Source organism: Carica papaya, chromosome 7 (assembly GCF_054855325.1).
Source record: "Carica papaya isolate Zhongbai chromosome 7, ASM5485532v1, whole genome shotgun sequence".
Taxonomy (NCBI): Eukaryota; Viridiplantae; Streptophyta; class Magnoliopsida; order Brassicales; family Caricaceae; genus Carica; species Carica papaya.
This window is the reverse complement of record NC_142315.1, coordinates 4,322,788-4,346,626: the sequence shown is the minus strand read 5'-3', so window position 1 is coordinate 4,346,626 and position 23,839 is coordinate 4,322,788. Positions and strand designations below refer to the sequence as shown.

The 23,839-nt window shown below is 36.4% G+C and overlaps 4 protein-coding genes across 7 annotated transcripts; 1 reads left to right on the top strand and 3 right to left on the bottom strand.

Annotated features, from left to right (window-relative positions):
• Positions 1-334: 334 nt before the first annotated feature.
• Positions 335-3,745, top strand: LOC110821946 (Pentatricopeptide repeat (PPR) superfamily protein). The gene is made up of 2 exons (XM_022051926.2): positions 335-2,376; positions 3,216-3,745. Exons 1-2 carry the CDS (start codon positions 524-526, stop codon positions 3,229-3,231), a joined length of 1,869 nt encoding a protein of 622 aa, XP_021907618.1. The 5' UTR covers positions 335-523; the 3' UTR covers positions 3,232-3,745.
• LOC110821947 (pyruvate decarboxylase 1) lies at positions 2,981-6,784 on the bottom strand. 2 transcript variants are annotated; one of them, XR_015813124.1, is made up of 7 exons: positions 6,087-6,784; positions 5,710-5,873; positions 4,868-5,429; positions 4,306-4,394; positions 4,080-4,229; positions 3,592-3,780; positions 2,981-3,408 (listed from the first exon to the last, which is right to left on the bottom strand). XR_015813124.1 is itself a non-coding variant. In XM_022051928.2 (7 exons), exons 1-7 carry the CDS (start codon positions 6,561-6,563, stop codon positions 3,238-3,240), a joined length of 1,770 nt encoding a protein of 589 aa, XP_021907620.1. In that variant the 5' UTR covers positions 6,564-6,780; the 3' UTR covers positions 2,981-3,237. The 2 variants fall into 2 exon arrangements, 1 of the variants encoding a protein (XP_021907620.1); XM_022051928.2 differs by having other exon boundaries at positions 4,080-4,197; positions 6,087-6,780.
• Positions 6,785-9,607: 2,823 nt separating this feature from the next.
• LOC148252895 (signaling peptide TAXIMIN 1-like) lies at positions 9,608-10,610 on the bottom strand. Its single transcript, XM_088207521.1, has 2 exons — positions 10,195-10,610; positions 9,608-9,939 (listed from the first exon to the last, which is right to left on the bottom strand). The coding sequence occupies exons 1-2, from the start codon at positions 10,311-10,313 to the stop codon at positions 9,816-9,818; spliced, it is 243 nt and encodes an 80-aa protein (XP_088063647.1). The 5' UTR covers positions 10,314-10,610; the 3' UTR covers positions 9,608-9,815.
• Positions 10,611-21,628: 11,018 nt separating this feature from the next.
• On the bottom strand, positions 21,629-23,730 carry LOC110822115 (Tetratricopeptide repeat (TPR)-like superfamily protein). Of its 3 annotated transcripts, none has more exons than XM_022052126.2 (2): positions 22,201-23,730; positions 21,629-21,810 (listed from the first exon to the last, which is right to left on the bottom strand). In XM_022052126.2, exons 1-2 carry the CDS (start codon positions 23,585-23,587, stop codon positions 21,761-21,763), a joined length of 1,437 nt encoding a protein of 478 aa, XP_021907818.1. In that variant the 5' UTR covers positions 23,588-23,730; the 3' UTR covers positions 21,629-21,760. The 3 variants fall into 3 exon arrangements, with proteins under 3 accessions (XP_021907818.1, XP_021907815.1, XP_021907816.1); XM_022052123.2 differs by having other exon boundaries at positions 21,960-23,729; XM_022052124.2 differs by having other exon boundaries at positions 22,082-23,729.
• Between the last annotated feature and the right edge of the window lie 109 nt (positions 23,731-23,839).

The window sequence follows — 23,839 nt, the reverse complement described above, 5'->3', positions numbered from 1 at the left end:
ATCTAATAAAATATGATTATAATATTATAATTAACTAATAAATATTTCATAACTATGATTCTATGAATATAAATATATTTAATAATTAATTAAAATTAATCAAATTAAGTTTAATATTATATATATTTTTGTTATTTATTTATATATTTAATCAAAAAAATTTATTTTAAAAATTTTATTTCTAATAGAAATTATTATAATTATCTTAATAAATTTTTAGCTAAATATTTAATAAAATTTTTATTACATTAATTCTAATTAAATTTATTAATAAATTATTATATTAAAATTGTAATCCGCTCATAAGCGAAAATCTAGCTCTCCGTTGGAATAATGGGCAAAACTTATTCAATCTCCAAACGGCGTCGTCTTAGGTAAATTTGTCTTCGCCTCAACTTTCCACAGAGCTTCTCTGCGACTATGAAATGAAAGTAGTAGGAAATGGCAACTAGTACAGAGCTCAATTTGTGAACTTGTTTTCGTCTCTCTGTTTTCTGGTTGGAATCTTCGAACAATTAAGCTGATGCAAACTTTAACGCTTTTCTCGCCCCAGATCAATCTTCTTCCACAATTTTCTTTATTCTCTAATCAACCATTGCAATCTTCAAACTTCCAGAGCAATTCAAATGTGAAAAGAATCCACAGCTACTGTAAAAACCATACTAAAATTTCTAGCTTTTCTTCCAAAAACAAAACTTTCGAATGCAGATTCAAGAAACTAACAAATACACACAGCTTCCAAGAAAAAACAGATGCCGATTTCACAGATACTCCTTCGGTGAGCCAGTGTGCGTACTCTGATTCGCTTGCAGTCTGGCTTCAGTCCTGTTATAGCCTGAAGGAGGTTAAAAGAACACATGCAATCGCAGTTAAGTTGTTTATGACCCCAACGATTTATGTTGGGAATAACTTGATCAGCGCTTATACGAGATTGGGGAATTTTATTGATGGTCGAAAGGTGTTTGATGAAATGCCGGAAAGAAATGTTGTTACCTGGACTGCAATTGTAAATGCTTATATGAAATTTGGGTTTTATGATGAAGCTTTGAGGCTTTTGGGTCGTTCCTTAGAGGATTCTGTTCGACCTAATGAGAAGATGTTTGTGTGTGTTTTAAACCTGTGCAGTAGGAGGTTAGATTTTGCTCTTGGCAGGCAGATTCATGCTTGTATAGTAAAGAGGAATCTGAAGAACTTGTTTGTAGATAGTGCTATTGTTTATTTCTATGCGCAATGTGGTGAATTATCAAGTGCCTTTTGCTCATTTAATAGGATGCCAGAACGTGATGTGGTTTGCTGGACAACTATGATAGCTGCTTGCTCGCAACAGGGGTATAGCGATGAGGTGTTCTCAATGTTTGCACGGATGTTAGATGATGGGTTTTCGCCTAACGAGTTTACGGCATGTAGCGTCTTGAAGGCTTGTGGAGAGAAGAAGGCATTAAAACTTGGGAAACAAATACATGGAGCCATAATTAAGAACGTGATTAAGAATGATGTCTTTACTGGGACTTCTTTAGTGGACATGTATGCAAAATGTGGGGAGATTCTGGACTCTAGAAGAGTATTTGATGCAATGAGTAAAAGAAACACGGTTACATGGACTTCGATCATAGCTGGATATTCTAGGAAAGAGCTGGGTGAGGAAGCTATTAGCCTCTTTCGAACAATGAAGAGAAGACATATAATTGTGAACAACTTGACCATTGTGAGCATCCTAAGGGCTTGTGGCTCCATAGGAGCTTTATCAAAGGGGAGGGAACTTCATGCACAAATAATCAAGAATTCTGTCCAATCAAATATCTATATAGGAAGTACATTGGTATGGCTGTACTGCAAATGTGGCGAGTACCATATTGCCTCTAAGGTGCTTCAACAAATGGCACTTAGAGATGTTGTTTCATGGACTGCCATGATTTCTGGCTGTGCAAATCTTGGACATGAGTCTGAAGCTCTTGAGTTCTTGAAGGAAATGATGGATGAAGGTGTAAAGCCTAACTCTTTCACTTATTCATCAGCTCTAAAAGCATGTGCAAATCTTGAAGATCTTTCCGCAGGCAGGTTGATTCACTCCTTTGCAAACAAGATTCCTGCATTATCAAATGTGTATGTGGGCAGTGCTTTAATTCATATGTATGCAAAGTGTGGGTTTGTGTCTGAGGCATTTCAAGTTTTTGATAGTATGCCTGAACACAATCTAGTTTCTTGGAAGGCTATGATCATGGGTTATGTGAGGAATGGGCTCTGCCGAGAGGCTTTGAAGCTCTTGTACCGGATGGAAGCAGAAGGAATCAAAGTGGATGATTACATCCATGCAACAGTTCTTTGTGCATGTGGAGATGTTGAACGGGATATGGAGTCTTTGCATGAGTATCAGTTGTAAGTCCCGCTGATCTTTTGATGAATCAGGATTTTCTCACCTCTTTGCATTTTATATGAAACGCATGTAAAGCAACATAGCTGTGGCCCAATACAATGAAAATCCAGCATGAATAGGGTAAAACATACCCACGAGTTCCACTGACTTTTGGCATATTGGCTATTGTCGTGCTTGCTTTTGGCATAGTGGCTGTTGTCTAGCAAGCATGAGATCGAAGCAGTAACAAATGTGTAAGTTCAGCTTTCAAATTATAGAGTTCGTGTCATTGAGTGGGTATTCAAGTGCATAGTTATTGGTTTGTAAATCTTGCATCTATAGTTTGTAGGTTTTCTCAAATGAATCTACTCTCATGGCATGACAATTGAACTTGAGTCTCTCCATAGGACAGTTCTGATATAACCCATCAGATTAAGGCCGGCGTTCATCAAGAGCTTAGCTCAGTTGGAAAAATGAAAAATTTATTTTTTAAAGAAAAAGTTGCCGAACATTGAATGCTTGAGTTTAATAAACTTTCTTACTATTATTATTATTAAAATTATGATAAAAAGTATCTATCCTAATGATAGACTTTTCATGAAAACAGTCATCCTCAGCTCATGTCAGTCACTGTTCAAATGCCCTCTTTATTGACAGGAAAAATGCTAATTCACAACTCGCTACATCTCTTCTCAAATAGCAGCTTATTCATCATCTATGTACAACAGATAAAAAAGTGAAGACACAAGTACATCATAACATACAGAATTAGGAGGCCTGCATTGTTTTTCTGTTTCTCTCTCTTTGTTTTTTCCTCTTCCTTCTTGTTTAAAACCTTGATTAACTGTCCCTTGATTTAAAGCATACAGAAAAGCTGAACAATACTATTGAGGATTTGGAGGACGACTGTTGGCAGATGAGACTCGCGACCCCCATTCCAGCAGCTCTTTGCTCGTATCATCCTTGTGCACAATAACTTCAATGAAACATAAGGAATCCTTTTCTGATCCTGTTGCAGTTGCTATTGCTTTTTCCAGTTCATCCTGTGTACGTACCTGTATTTTGCAGCTAAATCATTCATTCTACTCCATTACCAACTCAGAGATCAGAACACACTCTTATTTAATGAAATGCGCAAAACATATATGACAAAGGATCTTTAGGAAGAGAAGTTGACCAATTATGAGCGAGATTCGCCTGTAAGTTGGAAATTAGATTATATTCCTACTTGTTCTCACCTTTGCAGTCCAGCATTTGCCTTCACCATTGTGGATGGCATTAACGAAGCTGGTATAGTCCCAGTTTTTAATCACATTGTAGGGGCCATCATGAATCTCTACTTCAATTGTATAACCTCCATTGTTGATGAGGAATATAATACTTTTTTGCATACAGCGGATCATTGTTGAAACATCCTGAGCTGTTACCTGAGAAGTGTAATATGGTTAGATAGCAGTATGAAAATCTATTAATAAATATATTTACAAAGACTCCAGCTTCTTAACACGAACTCCTTATCTCAATATCTAACCAATTTCTTACAAGGAAAAAGGAAAACAACTGCTATAGAGAAAGCTATATGTGTTTTTGAAACTTTGACAGGTAGCCAACTGTATTTGTTTTTGACTGGCAATTGAATTTCCTCTGATGTCATGGTGCATTTTCTGGGTACTTAACAAAAATGAGTCACAAGCTACTAACTGTAAGAATGGATAAATTCACAAACCTGGAAACTTCCATCACCAATGCAAGCAATAACACGCTTGTCTTTGGCACCCTGAGCATATCCAAGAGTTGCACCGACTGACCAACCAATAGATCCGTATTGCATTTGGAATTCATACCTAACATCAATTGATGATAGATGGTTTGGAGACTGCTAATAAAGAAACAAGTAGAAGCTGAAGTAGAAGCTGTATTAGAATATTCATATAAAATTTCTTTTTTCTTACCCACAGTTCTCAGGAAGGCGGAGTTTCTGGCAGTTGAACCAGGAGTCCCCAGTTTCAGCAATTACTGCAGTTTCAGTACTTAGCATCTCCTGTTCATTAAGTTCAACAAATGAAATTGAGAGACAAGAATATGAAGGAATCCAATAGATGAAAGCACACGAACAGCGGGGCATTTTAAAATTAAGAAAAATAACAACTGATGTTGCTATATATCCATGTATTATCCATCTTATGCACTGAACTTCCATGCTGTTTAGGTGGCTTAAGTTTTTTGGACCTTAAGAACTTAAAACTTAAGGACCCTTCTTATGCCTTCAATGTTACTTAGACATGGAAGCTTTTTACCCAAACTTAAAATGAACAACAAAGAAAGATGAACAAATAGGTGAAAGAATAATGTGGAAGGCAATCAAGCAGGCTAAAATCTGAAAGTCAAGCCAATCAAAATATCTGTTAGTTCAATTGCTTTATTATTTGGATAGGGTGTCTTCAGTAAAATTCAACGACAATGGACTAACTGTATGAAAATGGAAGTTTCAAAAACTGTGCTTTAGGTGACTACCTGAATGTGCTTGAAGAGAACATTTACTCTAAGAGGCTCATCTTTGTTAAACTCCAGAGGGATTCCAGGGGGCACAAAGATCCTACGGTAGTTCTCAAGAGCTGTGGTGTTTTTCTTTAGCTTCTTGGCTAATGCACTTAAGAAATCCGCCATGAATACCCAGCCAAACGAAGGACCATTTCCTATAGTCACACGATTCGGTTGCACTATGATTGATTTCTCCTTCTTGATCAGCAAAGAATACCCAACAGAACTATAATCATTGAAGATGGAGCCAGCAAAGAGATATGCATCAGCAGATTCCACAATCTCCCCACAAAAGCTGGTGCTAACAGCACCCCAATAGGTCCCAATGAACTGGTGATGATGCTCTGGGACCAATCCCTTCCCTGATGGCATGACAGCTACTGGATATCCACAGACATCAGCGAGCCCAACGAAAGCTTCTTGTGCTTTTGCTACCCTCAACTTTGGTCCACCCACAAGAACTGGCTTCACAGCTTTGTTCAAAAACTCAGCAGCTGCTTCTACAGCTGCTTCCAGTCCTAATTGATTGCTTACCCTGCATATAAATTTAGGAAAGTCTAGTAAAACAACTTCTGGTTGTGGATGTTAAAGAAACTAAACATTAAAAGGGATAAGAAATTTGACGAGCCAAAACATTTATATCATTAAACTCTCTTAATTCCCCTGGATTTTATACCAAACCTATAATTCAGCTCCATCTTTCATATTTAGCCAACCAAATAGTATCTAAAATCATGAAAGGCTTACAAAATAAGGAACCCAAAATAAAAAGGCAATAAAAAAAAAAAAAGCAAATAGTGAGATGGAAACCATACTTGGGTGCAAGAAAGAAGGGGACTGGATCCCTAATGAAAGTTGGATGGGGAATTCCAGGCAAATTACAGCTTATACTTATATAGACTGGCTTGCTTTCCTTCAAAGCAGTAGAAATTGCAGTATCTATGAGCTCATGAGCATCATCCAAGTTATTCACCACTGCCTGCATCACCAAACCACATTAAACACAACAGCATTCCTAGTCAACTACAGCCTCCACCTTTTATATATGCATATAATCAAACAGCATAAATACACATGTTATGCTTATATATAAATCAATCAAGCAATAGGGTAAGGGTAACCAAGAAAACTAAGAAAAACAAATACCCAATAGAAAAAACATGTAGACAGGATTGAAAATGGTTAAACTCACCTGGGCACAAGTAACAGTTTGGAAGCACCTGAGTTCTTGAGTAAAATCAGGCAAACCAATGGTGTGATGCAAGATCCGATTAGTCCCATAATCGTTTGAATTCGGGCCACCGACGATACAAATCACAGGCAAATTCTCGCTGTAAGCCCCAGCAATGGCGTTCAGCACACTGAGCCCGCCAACAGTGAAAGTCACTACACAGGCTCCAACTCCCCTGGCACGCGCATACCCATCGGCGGCGTATCCGGCGTTCAGCTCGTTACAGCAGCCGATCAGATTCAGCTGTGGCTCGGCGATCAGGTGGTCCAAAAGCGTTAAATTGAAATCACCCGGCACAGAGAAGACATCGTTTACCCCAACCTCCACCAGCCGTCGAGCCAGGTGGCGCCCAAGTGTGCCACTGCAGGAGCGGCCCGGTACCGGTGCCGGCGCGGAGCTTGGGTGAGCGGTTGAGCCGATCCTATTACCTGCTTCCATTAATACGGACTGAAAAAATGTGCTTAATGTGATATGGGTGTGGTGGGAATCAACGATGGGGGTTAATATAGGAAGAAGGAGATGGAGAAGAATGTTTTGGCTTAACAATGGGCTGGTTTGTAGGGTTTAAATTAAATATGGAAAAGGGAGAAAGATGGAAGGTGAAGTGTAAAGCTTCCAAATAGAGAAATAAACAAGTATTATTAATAGTTGCTATGAGGGGGGGGGGGGGGGGGGAGATGAGTGGTTTTGTTGCTGGTTTTAGTGCAGTGTAGGAATATTCAGAAACCAGAGATTGGTTTTGTTTTGTTTTGAATATTTCTTATATATATATATATATATATATATATATATATTCTCGTCTCTCCATTTATGTTCTCTGTGTAAACATGCACGTTTTTGTAAGCATTCATTCTCGAATTTCTCGAATTTCTCAATTATCCATTTCTACGTCAATTTCAGGTGATCGCCAAAACCCACTTCAAAGGGTTTAGATATTATACAGAAAATATAAAAAGATAAGATTTCCTTAATTATTCATGTTTAAATTTTCAATCTTTCGGTCAAAATTCTAAATATCATATTTAATTCTTCAATATATATATATATATATATAAAAAAATACTTTTTACATTTGATTTTTTCAATGTTGAACTTGATTGAGGGGAAAAAGAAGAAAGAAAAAGATACATGGGCGATTATCGGTTGGTTTTGTTTTTAGTCGGTTAAAGAAATTTTAGAGAAGCTTCTGATTCCACATTTACGGATTTGCGTCAAACCGCTGAAATTTCATAATGAATAATATTTTCCTTCCATGTTTTCGCGCCAATAAGCTGAGCTTGCTGCCTGGAATTTTTGGGAAATCATGCCCATAAACTGATGTTGACAAATTGACTTATATATATATTTTCATAATCGAGGAACAAATTATTTACATATATATATTTATGTATTACGTGTTTAGTTCTTAATTTTTTAATTTATTATTCACTTTTAAATTATAAAAATTATTTTTTATTTTATTTTAAATTTTATCTTTTGGTTAGACCTATATGCTCACTATATATAAAAATCTATTAAGAAATAATTTTATACACAATCGATTTAATTTTTTAAATTTTAAAGCGTTGATATGATTTAATTTAGATTGAAATATATTAAATTTATCAATAGTAATTATTATTAGTTGAATTAATGATCATAATAAACTTTTTTTATAAAAGATTATATTTTTATCAACTAAATTTTTTTTATAATAATAGTAGTATAAATTAATTTTTAAATTTGAGTTCATCATAGTGATTTATTATATCATATTTTTGTATTAGAACTTATAGTTATTCACGTACCGTAAAAATGTAATTGTCGATCATAATATAAAACTTATAAATGTGAGTAGGCACCATGTTTACAAAGTTTCACGTGAAAATTACTCAGAAAAAGTCGACATTAATATCTCTTATAATATATCTCTCTCTGAAAATACTCCAACAAACTTGGAGAGAAAGAGAGTAAGGAAATGATCCCTATACTTTGCAACATGATATATCATGTGTGTTATGCGATCTAGTAACCAAATGTCACATACACTTCAACCTAATTAATTTCTATCAAGCAAACCTAGGGATCATGAATTTGCATCACAAATTTAACAACATGATCTGTCAATTACGAATTGCATAACAAATTTGTACATGAATTTGACGCGAGATTTTGTAATGAAATTCGCACTGGAGAATTACTAATGATTAACGATTGTTGTAAAAATCATCTTTGATTTTGGTTGTCGCAAAATCTATAATAAATTAAACTAATTTGTCCATCAACTTTAACAAATTTTGTTTAATTTTAATTAAATGATAGTTAAGTGATCTTATTGCCAAGTTTATATGATAAGTTAATTAATCATTTAATCTGAATTAAAAAATAAAATTAACATATACTTAAATACATAAAATACATTGAGAGAGAAAGTAAATAGGAAGAAGGGTCTTTATCGCATGGTTCTAATCACGATTCTTCTTTCCAAAGCCAATCAACCATGTGGGTTATATGTGTAAATTTTTTTCACTTATTATAATCCAATATTCTCTTACTTTTCTTATAAAATACCGCTCAATAAACTTTTAATAGTATTTTTAATTCATAAAGTAAAAATTACTTAAGAAAAAAATATTATTTAAAAATTCAGTTAAATTTTTTTTTAGATCGTGTAAGACAAATTAAAGAGACTATGATATTAGTCTATTTAAGATAAATTTACTTTTATAGAAAGCACAAAAGAAGACCTAAGAAAAAAGGGGCAAGAAAACTATAAGAAACCCTAATTAAGGCCAACGTTTGTCTTTTTGGGATTTTTGGTTTTTGCCTTTTCCATTCGAACTACCTATTAATCTATATAAGCCTTTTAATATGATTGAGGAGATCACATTCCATGAAGTTAGATGCTTAAATCATACAAATCTAATATGTTTAGGGTTTTGTATTTATTAATGTTTAAATATTGTCCCATGATATGTTTATGCATACATATGAGATATGTAAGTTTTTTGAATTTTGTTGCACATGGATTGAATATATTTACCATATTTTCTCACACTAAGAGTTAGATTTTTTCGGTGAATTTTAAGAATTTTTGTTTTTAACATATGGATTCGAGTGAAACCTTACTAAATTTTAAGTAAATTTAAACGAGATTAAGTAAATTTATTTGCGATTTCATCTTGTATCAATTTTAGTGATTGAAAATAACCGAGTAACAAGAAGGAAGTTCAAATTTTTTTCTTTCTACACTGAGTGGAAATAAGAAGCTGGAGACACAAGGTAGATCTGTAATGATAGAAAAAGGGCTAGAAAAATAAGTAATTTTCTGAGACCTAATGTACAAAATACTTAGTTTTGATTTTAAAAAAAATAAAAAAAATTGATGATCAAATTAAATAAACTTGTCACAGTATTAACTGGTTTTGAACTTAAAGTACAAAGTTTTTTTTCATTTTTTTCTTTGAAAAAAAATAAATTTTACCGAGACAAAATACTCCATGAAAGGAAAAGAAGAACATTGAATAAGTAAATAATTGAAATTAAAAATAGGTCCATAAAGAACAAACAGAACATGTTATGTGACCTAAACTCCAATCAACAACCATGTACCATTGGTCAAAGAATTAAAAAAACAAAACACATGATTATATAATGGGAAGATGAATAATTAGCAGATGGGTAGGTATTGAATCAAATATGATTTGAATTCTAACAAGGGATTTTAGAGGTGAACCACTTCATGATCAGAATTGGAGCCTTGATCAACCCAAGTGCAAACTCAACTAGGATTGTCACACACAAGCAACATGGACATATACAAGTCAACACCAGCCTGCATCACCGTACAAGTATAGTTGGAGTCAAAGATAAACATTAATCATACAAAAAAAAAAAAAAAAATTTGATTGTGCAAATTTAATTTCTCCCAAGATAGGAATTGCATCTCAATTGTTTGAGGAATTCAAGTTTTAGAGTAGTGATAATTTTAATTTTGCAAATAACCCAAATCAGTAAAATTTTCCCAACCATCAACCTCGAGAAATTAATAGCAATAGATAAGAAGGAAAGAGGGGTGTAAGTCACTGACCCTACAATCCAGACGACTACTCCGATGAGGGAGATGAGGAGGGAGAGGAAGGCGAAGGGCAGGCCTAACAGAAAGCCTAAAGGCCGGCATTCACAATCGTCTCCGCAGCAGCCGCACATAGCTTCAATTCTTCCTTATCCTGCTTCCACTTTCTGCGTGTTTGGTTTTCTTGTTCTTGGTTTCTTCAGTTGCAGCTACCCAACAGGAGACGGCAAGTATGTATAATAATCTTGACAGAAAGGCAGAAAGAAAAATAAGACAAGGCATTGAAAAGGTCTATGCTTTATTATTTCTAAATTATGTGAAAGCCAATCCACAATCTTTGAAAGGAACGTACGACCAAAGAACAAAATGCCACCTCAATAATTTTAGTTGATCTTACAATAATCAATGAACCTTCTATGTTGGTACCATTCTGTATTTCCCTACTACTGTTTTATTTGAAACTGATACAGCGGTCTCATTTTAAATTAACATAATATATCATGATTTCAGCAGTGGTTGAGCTGTCCGAATCTTTTGCTTAAAAAAACATGGGGCTAGTCAATAACTTGGTTAAGAAAAAGATCTCATATCAGATAAAGATTGCTAGACTTCTGACTCAAAAAGAGTTAAGAACCTATTGCGGTAGAGACACTCCTGCCATGAGAATCATATGGGGATTAAAGTTTCTTCACTATGTGAAGGAGTTAAATCATTCTGGTGTGAAATAATTCAATATTCTTTGGAATAACTACTCTGAAATGAGATCTTCTCCGCCTTCCACCTAACCTGCACCGAGAAAGCCTAATGACAATCCATGCAACACCAGAGTTCTTTCATTCAAGCATGGATTATTTGCATTTTAGCCATATCTATTTACAAAATTATCTCCCCTACATGGTACTAAAGTTCCAGGTTAAGAACTCTTATCATGTTTGGAGAGACTTCTAGAGATTTATTTCTTAGGTTCTACATGAAGGTACAAGGAAAAACAATACTTGAGAATTACTGAAAATTCTGTTATTCTTATTTAATTTGAATAAATAACACAGAATGATTTGCCCACTACTTAAATGAACAAAATAACCTGCTTTTGTAGGGATAATCCTATTGTCATTGAATATGTAACGACTCCGAAAATATCAAAAGAAAATAAAAGACAATTAAAGTACGGAAACGTAATAAATGTTCAGAATTTACATTTCTTACACAAATAACTCAAAATACCAAACAGCGTTAAAGAGTTCGCTCTTTTGAAAGAAGCATAAGAATAAGGAAATAAACAGAAAAAAAAAAATTTACCATCTACTCGTAATCTTCCTGCAGATCGGGTTCTGGAACTTGGTACTCTTGATCTGAAATGGTTAAATAAGGGATGAGTTATGCTAACCCAGTAAGGATATCACACTATATCACCGACACATAAATAAAGATTTGTATAAAATTAAAACACTAATAGAGCACTTAATTTAACTAAAATTCATTTATCATAAATAAAATCATTTGTCGCATGCTTACCGTAACGAGATTTTCAAAACCGACCTACAAAGTTAATAACATAAACAGTATCATAATTTCATATTCAATCAGTCGGAACAATAACTTTCTCATTTATCAGCCTACTGGTATTTATGGGGGTCCATAGGGATATGTCCCCACTAAGCGTGAACCATTTTTCAACATTTTCAACTAACGGGCTGTTCCCATTCCCCGTCCAATATGAGAGCCAAATTATTAAATCTCAATACCACGTCCGGTATGAGGGTGAAGCGGGCCGTCCCCAAACCCCGTCCGGTATGAGTGTCAAATTATCATGTCTTCCTACCCTGTCCGATATGAGACAACGTTCACGGTAGGGTTCCTTATATACCAAGTTCGTCCACCATATCCCAAGATATCTAGTAAGGCTGTCGTCTTTATCTATTCATTTTTTCACACAACTTTCTCGTTTTTCGTTAGTATCTATTTTCCAAATTAACCATAATCACACAAACAAACAAACATGTATTAGGGAATACAAGCATATCTCAATTTTCCAACTAAACGGTGATCACGTAAGGCAGTAATACATGCATTCAAACCATAAAATTGATAAATCATATACTATCATGCCTTTAAACTGTACAATAAATCAACAGAAATCAATAGAGAACAATTTTCGATTTTGGCTCCATTAGCAATCCGTAATTAATTATATACATTTATTAAATTCGTACAAAATACTATATTATTATTTATTTAAACTTCAATTCTATGATAGCGAATAAGGTGAGGGATCCTTACTCGATTTGATGTTCGAAAAGCAAAACTGTTCGATTGTGCTTACAGACGATTCCCGGGTTCCCTAAAATTTTTTTCGAGAATTAAACCGCGCTAATAGTACCTACAAATATCCCAAACAAACTCAAAATCAATCCCGGGGCCCACTTGGCCAATTTTAAAAATCTGGCACGGCAGCTCTACCGTGCTCCGGCGACGGTGCCATCGCGGGTGATCCACCTCAGATCAGCTGCTTTCGGCCAATTCTACATCGATCTCTGTGAGAAAATACGTTAAAGAGTCTCGGTTGGCTTAAAAAATACAAAAAATCAAAACTCACCAGCGGCAGAGGTCTCTAGTGCGTCAACTCCTCCAAGTCACGTTGCAGTTGGGTGTTTTGCTTCGGTCAACCTGTAGAAAAGGATACGATGATCACAATGGTAGAAAAATTGCACATAACGGGAACCAAGAAGGGCCTCATCGGATGTGTTTTGTGAAATTCCCTGCGGCAATGCCGCCGGACTTTGCCAGCGTTTTTCGGCCAATTAATCTGTCTTTTTGCTCCAATTTGACCATGGGTGTGTTTAAAATTGAATTTCAAGCAAAAAAAAAATTACTTTTTTTGGCTGTCGGAAAAAGCTCCAATGCGGTGTCCTTCCAGCGACCAGATCTTCTTCTCCGGTGAGGGGGTTCAGATGCTAGGGTTAAGGTTTGGTGTGGATGAGCGCTATTTATATATGTCCGTTTTTTATCTAGGTTGTCCATCGTGTTTGATTTAGACCATCCGATCGTGATTAAATAGGGAATGAATATAGATCGTTTATCGCGATCTAATCTGGACCGTCCATCGCGATCCACTCTAGACTTTTCGATCGCGTTCAAATCTAACTGTCCCATCGAGTTTGGGGAGGGAACGCATCTGGACTATCCGTGTGCGCGGGAATGGATCTGGGCTGTTTGATTGCGGGTATGCAGATCGTCCGCGTGACACCGCATCAGCGTTCGCTGCCACGCGACACGTTGTGATTCACCGGGCCTGCTAAACGGACATCTGACATTGCGAAACTTCCTAAAATTGCATTTTGGCTCCTATTTTCTAATTTTTCTTTTAAAAATACTCCCAGAACCCAATTTTTCACTCCTTTTTTTCAAAATTATTTTTAATTTAATTCTCAATCAAATTTTATTTCATTTTTACTCTAAATTAGATAAAAAATAAATTATAAAAATTATATTTATAAATTTTAAATTACATATAATTTATTTTGGAGTATTACAGAATATGTCAGAGTCTTAGTAAAAGTTGATCATGGTGACTAGATCGACCAATACTAGATCACAAGATACAACTAAAACCTCCTCAATTGCTTGAATCACCAACAATGGCTCCAGAAGTCCAAAATTGAATCAGTTCCTGTGCTGATGAAATTTACACCCTTACATGTTAACAATAATATGTCAATACACACATGTATACGAGCCTTCTACCAGGTCATATAGGGCATGAAGATGTATTTCTAGCCTCCATAACAGAGATTTCTTTGAAATCGAAGATAGTAGTGTACCTGTCAACTAAGCATGAGCTTTAAACAGATTGATGCTCATTCAACCAAGTCAGATCACCCCCATAAATTGGAAGTCAACAATTTGATCTTTGTTGAACTTTCAATGTGTATTTCTTTTCTAACCTATAAGTTACCTTGCATCTGCTAAAACAATTACTTATGCCTTCTTCAGATTTTACTGCAAGACATTCCTATCATTCTTTACTTATAAAATACTTGTCACTCTGCCAGTCAATTCTTTAAACTCTTCAATTTTGTTCCTGACACCAAATATATTCCAAGTTGTTATAGTTGTTGTACAAGTTCATGAATATCCTGTCTGTGAGTAACATTTAAAATTCTACGTAACTGCTTCATCTTTGAGGGTAAACCTCCTTTTTCACTAATAAAATTTGTGCACTTTGGCTAATGGCAATGCCGCTTAGTAGATTACCAACCTTATTGCTCTATGACAACTAAGTAAAAGTGCATGATCACTACAGCAGACCCCTCATTTCAACCAAAAATTACTGTCTTCAGAATCCATATATGTAGTGTAATATTTGGTCTCGAAATTTGGTCCGAGACTAATTTTAAAGTTTAAAAAAATATAAAAATATAATTTATAAATTTTGTTTAATGTAAAATTAGAAAAAAAATAGGTGGAGGATGAAATTAAAAATAATTTTGAGAAAAATGGGTGAAAATTTGGTTCCGATGATATTTTTAAAAGAAAAATTAGAAATTAAGGGTCAAAATACAATTAAGAAAAATTGCACCACATAGGCCCGTTCAGTAAGCAGCCCCGACGAACCGAAGTGTGTCGCGTGACAAGGCACACTCACTCAGTGCCACGCAGGCAATCCGCGTGCCCGCGATCGAACGGCCCAGATGCGTTCCCGCGCGTAGAAGGTCCTAATCCGTTCCCTCCTCAAGCACGATTGGACGGTCGCAATTAAAATTGATGAACGGTTCAGATTCGTTCTATCTTTAAACACGATCGTACGGTCGAGATCAAATCGCAATGAACGGTCCATATTTTTTTTTCTTTAAATGCGATCGAACAGTCGAGATCAAACGCAATGAACGTTCTAGATTTAAGGGAGACATATATAAATATCTCGCATCACACTGAAGCCAAACCTTAGCTACCAGCCTCTCGCTGGAGAAAAAGAACCAGTCGCTGGAGAAGGGAGCCGACCGCCGCTTGCCGCCGCACTAAAGCCACCTCCGACTGCCAACAAAAGTAAAAAAAGTTCTCCTATGCGCTCGGAATTTGATTTCGAATACCTCCATGATCAAATCGGAGCAAAATATACGGTGAATGAGCCAGAAACTGTGGGTAAAACCTGGCGGTACCGCCGCGTGCAAAATTGCCTCCAATGAGCCCATTCTCATTTCTCGTTTCGTGCAATTTTTTCACAATTTTGTTTTCTACAGGTTGACCGAAGAAAAACATCTAGCCGCGAAGGTGAGCCGGCGGAACTGCCGCACAGGAAAGTTCTGACGTCAGTAAGTTTTTATTTTTTGATTTTTTTCGGCCAACCGATACCCCCTAACGTGTTTTCTCGCAGTGATTGTATAAAATCGGCCGAAATCAGCCAAAACTGACTAAAAACGGTCAGGCCTAGGCAAACCGCTGCCGTGGGCGACAGTGTTGTCGTCGGAGCACGGCGGTGCTGCCGTGCCAGAATTTTAAAATTGTTCAAAAAATTTTTTTAACATTGATTTAGAGTTTTTGGGGTATTTTTAGGTACGTAGAATGTGTTTTAATCTCTACAGAAAAATTCAGGAAATCTAGGAACCGCCAGTAGGCATAGTAGAAAATTTAGTATTTTTTACATTGATTCGGATAAGAATCCTTCACCTTATTTCTTATTATAAAATTGAAGTTTAATTATCAATAATACAGTATTTTACATAATTTAGAAATTTTCAAGAATTAATTACAGGTTATTAATGGAGTCGAAACTGATTATTTATTATTGTTTATTCCGTTTAACTGATAGTTTGATTTTATAGCCTTAAATGCATGATAATATACTAGAATTGGTAAAATGATTCAGTTGTGTTTCCTTGATGCATGTATTGTTTGTCTTGCATTGATTTACGGTTAAATTGTGAAACTAAAAATTAAATATAAACGAAAAATTGATTAGTTAAGTGAATGAATAGATGGTAGTCTTACTGCATATTCTGAGAAATAATGGACGAACCGAATACATAGGGAACCTAACCATAAATGTCACCTCATATCGGATGGAGTATCGAGAATTTGTATTTTTGGCACTTATACTGGACGGGGTATGGGGACGACCCATTTCACTTTCATAACGAATGAGATATTGAAGGATGATATTCTTGGCGCTCATACCGAACGGGGTATGAGGACGACGATTAGTTGATAATGTTGAATAATTGTTCAGGGGTAGTAGGACATCTAATCTGTTTTTGTAGGGGCATCCTTTTTTGAAAAATTCAAATACTAATTAGCTGAGACGAAGAAAGCCTTCATTACTCTTAGGATAATTCCCGAACAGAGAGTCATACTTGTCACCTACATGCTGGTGGGAGAGGCAGGCCGCTGGCCACCCTGCCCGTTCCAGTCACTTGAGAACAATTTTTGATGGCTTTCAATACAGAGTACCTTCCAGAGCATCTCCAACATATGAAGGAAAGGGAGTTTACACACCTGATCCAGGGTGATATAATGGTGTCAGAATATGTCCGAAAGTTCTTAAAGTTTGGTCAGTATTCCCATGAGAGTATGATGGATGAAGGTAGAAATGTAAGAAAGTTCGAGTAGGGCCTCTGTCATGAGATTAGACAACAGTTGTATGTGTTCGAGCTCAGTACTTACTTGGTCGATCTGGCCAAGGCACAGTTAGTTGAGATGAACCTTCACATTTTTTTTTCCAGCAGTAAGGAACCTCAGACCCTCGGTTTCACACCGCAGACCAGCACCCACTACACTTGTTCAATAAAATAAGATACCTAGGCTATTGACTCACACTCCTCCTTAGATTCCGACAATAGAATACAGTGGGACTTACCAGCACTGTGGCAAGAATCATGGGGATCGACTCTGCTACCGTATCAACAATATTTGCCGTATATGTGGGAGTACCCAACATTACACGAGAGAGTGCCCAAGAAATCAGAACTAGGCTAGACCTCTTATCTAGGACAGGGCTTACAACCTCACTTAGTAAGATACAAAAGCTAACCCAAATATGATACAAGGCAAACCTAAGAAAAAAAATTGTATTCGAGAGATTTCGGTAGTTCGAGATTTCCCATATGTGTTCCCAGATGAACTACCCAGACTGTCAGTGGACAGAGGAGTTGAATTCATCATAGATATTCAGCTAAACACCCAGCCTATTTCGGTTGCCCCTTACTGTATGAGTCGTGTTGAGATAAAGGAGCTGAGGAAACAGATCAATGAATTGCAGGATAGTGGATTCATCCGACATAGTGTGTCCCCATGAGATGCTAGAGTCACATTTACAAGGAATGAGGATGGGACATTAAGGTTATGTATTGACTACAAAGGACTGAACAAGGTCACGATCAAGAACAAGTACTCCCTTCCCAAGATCGATGACCTTTTTGATCAGTTGTAGGGTATCCAGATCTTCTCCAAAATAGACCTGCATTAAGGTTACCATTAGATAAAGATTACGGCAAAAGACATTCCCAAAATAGCTTTTGAAAACAGGTACGGACACTATGAGTTCCTAGTCATGTCATTTGAACTAACCAACGCACTAGCCATCTTCATAAATTTAATGAATAGGGTTTTTAGATAATTCCTGGATTAGTTCGTCATTGTATTTATCAATGATATCCTAATCTATTTAAAAAAGAACACGTTCACCATCTGACTCAAATTTTGCAGGTTCTCAAAGAAAAGAAGTTGTTTGCAAAGTTGAGTAATTGTGAGTTCTGGCTCAAGCACACTACCTTCATGGGGCACATCATATCAAGGGATGGAGTGTCAGTAAACCCTGAAAAAGTTGAGGCAGTGCTTAACTAGAAAAAATTGACTTCGGTTAAGGATATTCATAACTTTCTGAGGATTACAGATTATTACCGCAGGTTTGTGGAAGAATTTTCTATCCTAACTGCTCATTTGACTCAGCTCACAAAGAAGAACGTCAAGTTTGAGTGGAAGGAGAACTGTGAAAAGAGTTTTTCAGAACTAAAGAAATAATTGACTACTGCACCTGTGTTGGTCTTGCTGAGTGGGACAGGTAAACATACAGTTTATAGTGATGCCTCCTACCTGGGGTTGGGTTGTGTTCTGATGCAGCATGAGAAAGTTATAACCTATGGATCCAAGCAGTTGAAGAGTCATGAAAAAAATTACCCCACCCATGACTTAGAACTTGCCGCGATTATCCACACCTTAAAGACTTGGCACCATTACTTGTATGGGTAGACTTTTAAGATCTATATCGATCACAAGAGCTTGAAACACATATTCACTCAAAAAGAATCTCAACATGCGTTAGATACGATGGATAGAACTCCTCAAGAATTACGATTATAACATCTTGTATCACCCAGGCAATGACAACGTGGTAGCTGACACACTTAGTAGAAAAAATTATTCAACCCAGATTTTGTAGAGGAGACTACAACCAAAATAGTTAAGATCAGCAAGAACATCCAGACAGCTCAGAGCAGGCGGAAGAGTTATGCGGATACTCGAAGGAGGGATTTGAAATTTGAGAAAAATGATCAAGTATTTCATAAGGTCACTTCTTTTAAGGGAATCAGTAGGTTTGACAAGACGGAGAAACTAAATTTTCGGTTTATTGGGCCATTTGAAATCGTAGACAGAATTGACACCGCCACCTACAAACTGTACTACCTCCAGAACTATCCAAAATCCATAATGTGTTTCATGTGTCCATGTTACCTAAGTACAACTCGAACCTCTCTCACATCTTGGCCCACAAGTCCCTTTCACTTCAGGAGGATCTGTCCTATGAGAAGGTACCGATAAGTATTGTGGACCGAAAGAGCAGGATAATCTGCAACCGAGAAATTTCCTTTGTTAAGGTGCTATGACAGAACTACACATAGAAAGAGACCACATGAGTACTAAAATAAGACTTCAGATCCCAGTATTCCCAACTGTTTGATTGAGTGAGAGAGAGACAAATTTGAAGGATCAAATTTCTTTTAAGGGAGAAAGAGTTATAATACCCGAGCCCGAAATTTGGACTAGGATTAATTTTAAAGTTTAAAAAAATGTATAAAAATATAATTTTTAAATTTATAAATTTTGTTTAATGTAAAATTAGGAAATAAAAATGTTGATGATGAAATTGAAAATAATTTTTTTAAAAAAAAGGGTGAAAATTTGGTGTTCAGATGGTATTTTTGAAAGAAAAATTAGAAACTGAGGATCAAAACGCAATTAGAAAAAATTGTGTCATGTAATACCGCTCAGTCAGCAGCCCCGACGAACCGAAGCGTGCCGCATGCCAAGACATGCTGACTTGGTGCCACGCGAGAGGCCACGCTGGCAATCCGCGTGCCCGCGATCGGACGGCCCATATGCATTCCCACCCGTGGACGGTCCGGATCCATTCCCTCCTCAGGCGCGATCGGACGGTTGTGATTAAACGCGATGAATGGTCCAGATTCATTTTCTCTTTAAACGCGATCATACAGTCGAGATCAAAATCGCGATGAATGATCTAGATTCATTTCCTTTTTAAATGCGATCGGACAGTCGAAATCAAACGCAATGAACGGTCAGGATTTAGGGGACATCACACCGAATTTAAACCTTAGTCGCTGGCCTCCTATCGCCGCCCGTCACACCATAGCTAACTCCAACTGCCAAAAAAGATAAAAAAAATTCTCCTATCTTCTCAAAATTTGATTCCGAACACCTCCATGACCAAATTGGAGTAAAAAGAACAACAAATGAGCCGAAAACTGTAAGTAAAGCCCAATACTACTACCACGGCCAAAACTCGAAATCGCCTCCGATGAGCCCCTTTCTGTTTTCCGTTTTGTACAATTTTTTCACCATTGTGTTCATCATTCTATTTTCTACAAGTTGACCGAAGAAAAAAAACCCAGCAGCGAAGGTGAACCGGTGGAGTCGCCGCATCGGAAAATTCCACCGCTGGTAAGTTTTTATTTTTTGACTTTTTTCGGCCAATCAAAGCTCCCTAACGTATTTTCTTGCAGGAATGGATATAAAACCGATCGAAATCAGCCAAAACTGGCCGAAAATGACCAGGCCGAGCAAACCACCGTCGTATCAGAATTCTGAAATTGACTGAAAAAAATTTTTAACACTGATTTTAAATTTTTTGGAGTATTTTTAGATATGTAAAGCGTGTTTTAATCTCCGCAGAAAAATTCAAAAAACTCGGAGACCATCAATAAGCGCAGTAAAAAAGTCGATGTTTCGAACACCGATTCGGGTAAGAATTCTTTACCTTATTCTCTATTATGGAATTGAAGTTTAATTATCAATAATACAGTATTTTACGTAATTTAAAAAATTTTGAGAATTAATTATAGATTACTAGTGGAACCGAAACCGGTCATTTATTATTATTTGTCTTTTTTAACCGATTATTTAATTTTACAGCTTTAAATGCATGATAATATACTGAAATTGGTAAAATGATTCAATTGTGTTTACTTGATGCATGTATTATTTGTCTCGTGTTGATTTACGGTTAAATTATAAAACTGAAAATTAAATGTAAACGAAAAATTAATCTATTAATTGAATGAATGAATGATAACCTTTCTGGATATTCTGGAGAATTGTGGACGGATCGGGTACATAGAAAATTCTACCGTGAATGTCGCCTCATACCGGACGGGATATCGAGAATTGATATTTTTGACATTCATACCAGACGGGGTATGAAAACAGCTCGTTTCACCCTCACACCGGACGGGATATTGAGAGATGGTATTTTTGGCACTCATACTGGATGTGATATGAAGACGGTTAGTTAGTTGACAATGTTAAATAATGGTTCACGCGTAGTGAGACATTTCTATAGGCTCCCAAGAATACCAGTATGCAAATAAAAAAGAAAAGTTACTGTTCTTACTCACTTGAATATAAGATTGAAATGTTATTTAGATTATAGTCTCTATAAGTCGATTTTAAAAATGTTACAAACGGTAAATATATGCAATAAATAATTTTCTTTATGATAAATAAATTTATTTAAATCAAGAGTTCCATTGGTTGTTTTTATAATTTTTACCAACATTCAATTTCTGTATTAGTGAGTAGTGTGATATTTTTACTGATATAGTATACCTCACCATTTCATTAACTATTTCAGATCGAAAAGAACAAAACCCAGATCCTAATCAACAAGAGGGTTGCGAATAATTCACCACCCGGACTCTCTTCAAAAACTAGTGAAGGTCATCCTAAAATGCTCAGTATATTACCTTTTATTTATTTTCTTGACTTTATTTGTTCTTTTAGAAAGATCGTTCTCGTAACTCTATTGACTATTCTAACTTATTGTGTAAAGAATAGAAATCTTAAACTCTATTATTTCGTTTTCGTATTTAATTCATAACTTTATTTCCTTTTAAATTCTAAACCTTTATATGTAGAATCTAGAAAGACTGACCATGCGTACTCAGAGATCACCTATCTTAAGTTTTGATTATTATTATGCTTATATTTCAAGCATAATCATCCAATATCAGAGAAACAATATATTATATGTATGAGGCCATTCAAAGGTGATAGCAAACGAAGTTCTCCCTCACTTGTTCTTCACAATTTCTTCCTGCAGCATGCCCTGGATCAAGAGTTCTGAAAATGCACAAGCAAAGGAAGTCAATAATTCAGGATGTAGAGCGAGCATCTCAGTTTCAGAGTTAACTGCAGAATATATAATGGTTATGAAAGCACAATAAAAGCTGAGTGAATATGTCTGTGTGTCTAAAGGACAATGTACTAGCCTATTACTGAGTTTCCTACTTTTCCCAATATGGAATCAGAGAGCCCCATCACTTCCAACCCAACTGCAAGCAGTATCTTTCAGCACCCCTCTAATTTTCATCACCCCCCTAAGTTCACTTACATTGTCCCATTTCCCAGCAGCTGCCAAAGTATTAGATAATGCAACATATGCTCCTGGCCGACTAGCAGCATTTAACTTAAATAGCTCCTTGGCAGCTATATTTGCCATCTCTATATTACCATGGAGCTTAGATGAACTAAGCAGAGCTGCCCAAACATCAGAATTCGGTTTCTTAGGCATCCTCATGACAAATTCCCATGCTTGATATAAACTTCCTGCACGTCCAAAGAGATCAACCATGCAAGCATAATGTTCCATTTTCGGTTTCATCCTATGGTCTTTTTCCATGCTCTCAAATACCTCACATCCTTTAGCAACTAAACCAGCATGTGCACAAGCAGAAAGAGCACCTAGGAAGGTAATGTCATTCGGTTCAACACCATACTCCGGCATCATTTGGAAGAGTGTGAGTGCTTCACTGTAGTTTCCATTCTTCCCATAACCATCAAGCATGGAAGTCCATGAAAACACGTTCTTTTCTGGCATATGATCAAAAACTCTTCGTGCCTCCTCAATTCTTCCACATTTTGCATACATGTCCAACAGAGAACTACCTATTTTTACGTTTGTGAAAACCTCAGTCTTCATCAGTTGTCCTTGTACTTGCTGACCAGCTTCAAATGCACTTAAAACAGAGCACGCCCCAATCACACTTGAAAATGTCGACATATTTGGCTGGAAGTGATTCCGTTGCATATCAATATAAATTTTAAGAGCTTTCCTAGCTGTTTCAAAAGATTTGCTGTAACCTTCAATCATTGCATTATAAACCACCAAATCTTTTTCAACAGTTTTATAAAAGATATCCTCAGCGTCCTCCGCAGAACCCTGATTCATGTACCCAGAAATCATAGAGGTCGAACATACAACATTCTTTTCCAACATCATATCAAACACAGTCCTAGCGCATTCCACCCTCCCTTCCTTCACATACGAATCCACAAGCCCCGTATAGAGCACATCATCCGGTTCCACATCACACTTGAGTATCTGGGCATGGACAGCCCTTCCTAAGCTGCGGGGCAACATATCATTAGTAGCACCAGTTGATGCCTTTAAAATCATGGAAAACGTAAACCCATCCGGCTTTTCACCAGAGAAAATCAACCTACGAGCCAAACTAAGAGACTCCTGAACTTGCCCATGTTTAAGATACCCACCAATCATGTAATTATATGAGGATAAAGTCCGTTTAGCCAATTCATCGAACATTTGGCGGGCAAATTTGAGACACCCACATTTCAAATAAAGTATCAGTATTTTGATAGAAATATTCGTGTCGGATTTGAACCCAGTTTTAATAACGTGGGTATGAATCTTCTGGCCATGTTTTGGGTTCTCTGAGGAGATGAACAGTTGCAGAGCTGAGGCTATGGAAGCCGCAGTCAAACGAGAGAGATAGGAAAGAGTTGGCGGGAAACTTTGTTCTGATTGGGAAAGAAAGGTTAAATTACGATGCGAGAAGAAAAGAGAAGGTACGATTGTTGGGAGCTTGCCATGTTTCATCTTCCCATTTGATCAAAAATACCAACTGCTTGTTCAGTTTCTCCAGTTCGTCCGTCGGCCATAAAAATGCCAGACGTGACATGAAAACCCTCTGTATAGACCCATAAAAACGACATCGTTTTAGTTCCCGGTCCAAGCGTTTGGTCTGACAATCCTGTTATAATTTCAACTTTAATAAATTTTAATTAAATAATTAAAATAATTTTTTTAAAAAATAGATTATATTTCTTTCGCTCTGATTCTTTCACCTTT

What these genes read in the sequence shown, in the direction of transcription:
- LOC110821946 (XM_022051926.2), top strand. Translation starts at nt 524, where the DNA reads ATGCAAACTTTAACGCTTTTCTCGCCCCAGATCAATCTTCTTCCACAA.
- LOC110821947 (XM_022051928.2), bottom strand. Translation starts at nt 6,563, where the DNA reads ATGGAAGCAGGTAATAGGATCGGCTCAACCGCTCACCCAAGCTCCGCG. An exon ending in AAACTGTTACTTGTGCCCAG is followed by an intron (nt 5,874 to 6,086) that starts GTGAGTTTAACC and finishes TTGGTGATGCAG; the next exon opens with GCAGTGGTGAATAACTTGGA. An exon ending in CGCCTTCCTGAGAACTGTGG is followed by an intron (nt 4,198 to 4,305) that starts GTAAGAAAAAAG and finishes AATTGATGTTAG; the next exon opens with GTATGAATTCCAAATGCAAT.
- LOC148252895 (XM_088207521.1), bottom strand. Translation starts at nt 10,313, where the DNA reads ATGTGCGGCTGCTGCGGAGACGATTGTGAATGCCGGCCTTTAGGCTTT. An exon ending in GTAGTCGTCTGGATTGTAGG is followed by an intron (nt 9,940 to 10,194) that starts GTCAGTGACTTA and finishes ACGGTGATGCAG; the next exon opens with GCTGGTGTTGACTTGTATAT.
- LOC110822115 (XM_022052123.2), bottom strand. Translation starts at nt 23,587, where the DNA reads ATGAAACATGGCAAGCTCCCAACAATCGTACCTTCTCTTTTCTTCTCG.